This window comes from Chlamydotis macqueenii, chromosome Z, assembly GCF_036417535.1.
Source record: "Chlamydotis macqueenii isolate bChlMac1 chromosome Z, bChlMac1.mat, whole genome shotgun sequence".
Taxonomy (NCBI): domain Eukaryota; kingdom Metazoa; phylum Chordata; class Aves; order Otidiformes; family Otididae; genus Chlamydotis; species Chlamydotis macqueenii.
This window is the reverse complement of record NC_141593.1, coordinates 73,227,965-73,229,528: the sequence shown is the minus strand read 5'-3', so window position 1 is coordinate 73,229,528 and position 1,564 is coordinate 73,227,965. Positions and strand designations below refer to the sequence as shown.

The window sequence follows — 1,564 nt, the reverse complement described above, 5'->3', positions numbered from 1 at the left end:
AGTGCCGTCTTGTTCAAGGCCAGGAGGTGATGATGTCCGGTCTCTTCAGACCAGCAAAGATTTGGAGCTGAACATGCTTGGCAGGGTTAGTGACAGTGCAGGTGGCGTTAGTGTCTGGTCCAGCTGGGAATCAGGCGAAGGGGGAGAACACAGCACCCAGAGCCTGTGTCAGGGAAATAGGAACTGAATTCCTTTTTATTGGATAAAGGCTTGAGCCCTGCTAGTGTCGCCGGCGGGGCCGCCTCTTACAGGGCTGGGGAGAGTCCTGGGAGCCGGGGGCCCTCCTCTTTGCGGGGCGCCGGGCCCGCGCAGGCAAAGGCTTCCTTCTCTGGCTGGAAGCAGAGGAGCTGCTCCTGCAGCCCTGCGCAGAGGGGCCTGCTGCTGCCGCATCCCCCTGCTCCTCCTGGGGCTGCTCCTGCTCTGCAGGGACGGGTGCAGATGGGGGGCGGCCAGGACCCCCGTGAACTGCAGCCTCCGATGGGCCGGCTTCCTCCTCCACGCTGGAGCCTGCAGGGCTGCTGGAAGAGCTGCTGGAAAGGGAGATGGGAGTCCCCCCGAGGGAGCTGGTGCAACTGGAGCTGCTGGAGCTGGTGCTGTCATCCCAGTCCCTGGCAGCGTAGCGGCGTGCCAGCCTCCTGGCCTCCTTACGGCACGAGCGCACAATGTCGCCGATGAGCCAGTGGACCAGCGGTGCTGCATATTCCCCTAGGCAGTCCTGCAGCCTCTGCACCATCACCTCCTCATGCGGGCCGCAGTCACACAGGACGTGCAGGATCAGGATCTCTGCATTCTTTGCTCGCCACCACTGAGTCCCATGTATGGCCTGCAGCTCCTGGCGCAGCCAGGGCAGCACTGGATCCAGAAGATGTCTTCGTCTTCGGAAGAGTTCTGCCCAGACCTCGGGCAGGAGGCCACCCACGGCCTCTGGCCCTGCAGCCCCCTGCTCAGCTGGGGGCCGCATCCACCGCACAGAAGATGCAGGGGACACGACAGGATGATGGAGGCTGTTTTGGGCCAGGCGGTCTGGAGCTCTTCCTGCCTGGCTGCTGCCATCTGGCACCTCTTCGCGGGTTGCCACGACACACTGTAGGTAGTCGTCTTCTTCCCACACAGAAAACTTGACTGTCTCTATCCATCTTTTGCAAAGGGGACACTCTGGGTTCTCCTTTGTCCAGCGCAGGATGCAGCCCAAGCAGAACAGATGGCAGCAGGGCATCGCATAAGCAATGTCACCTCGAACTTTGTGGCACGTGGGGCAGCTCCACTCTGTCTCCGTGGCCATGTTTGTGCCCTGCGGTGGCCTGGGGAGAGCTGAGGATGAGGAGCTGCTCCTCCTTGCTTGTGCCGGCACTGCCAAAGTCTGTCACGCGCTGCAAAATAGAGAGAGGCCGTGGTGACTCGCTGTCCACCAGAGGGAAGGAAGAAATGCCCAGGTCCCTCGAGAAGGACACCCTCCCAGCTCCCTGAGCCCCATCGTCCACCCCACGGCCGCCCTGAGGAGATCTTTCCCCCCACACCCCTCACCTCTGCTGCTGCAAGCGCGTACCACAGTGCCCAGCTGCCG

At 62.5% G+C, this 1,564-nt stretch overlaps 1 protein-coding gene across 1 annotated transcript; it reads right to left on the bottom strand.

Annotated features, from left to right (window-relative positions):
- Positions 1 to 220: 220 nt before the first annotated feature.
- Positions 221 to 1,282, bottom strand: LOC147596408 (E3 ubiquitin-protein ligase Topors-like). The gene has a single exon (XM_086769827.1). It carries the CDS (start codon positions 1,280 to 1,282, stop codon positions 221 to 223), a length of 1,062 nt encoding a protein of 353 aa, XP_086625953.1.
- Between the last annotated feature and the right edge of the window lie 282 nt (positions 1,283 to 1,564).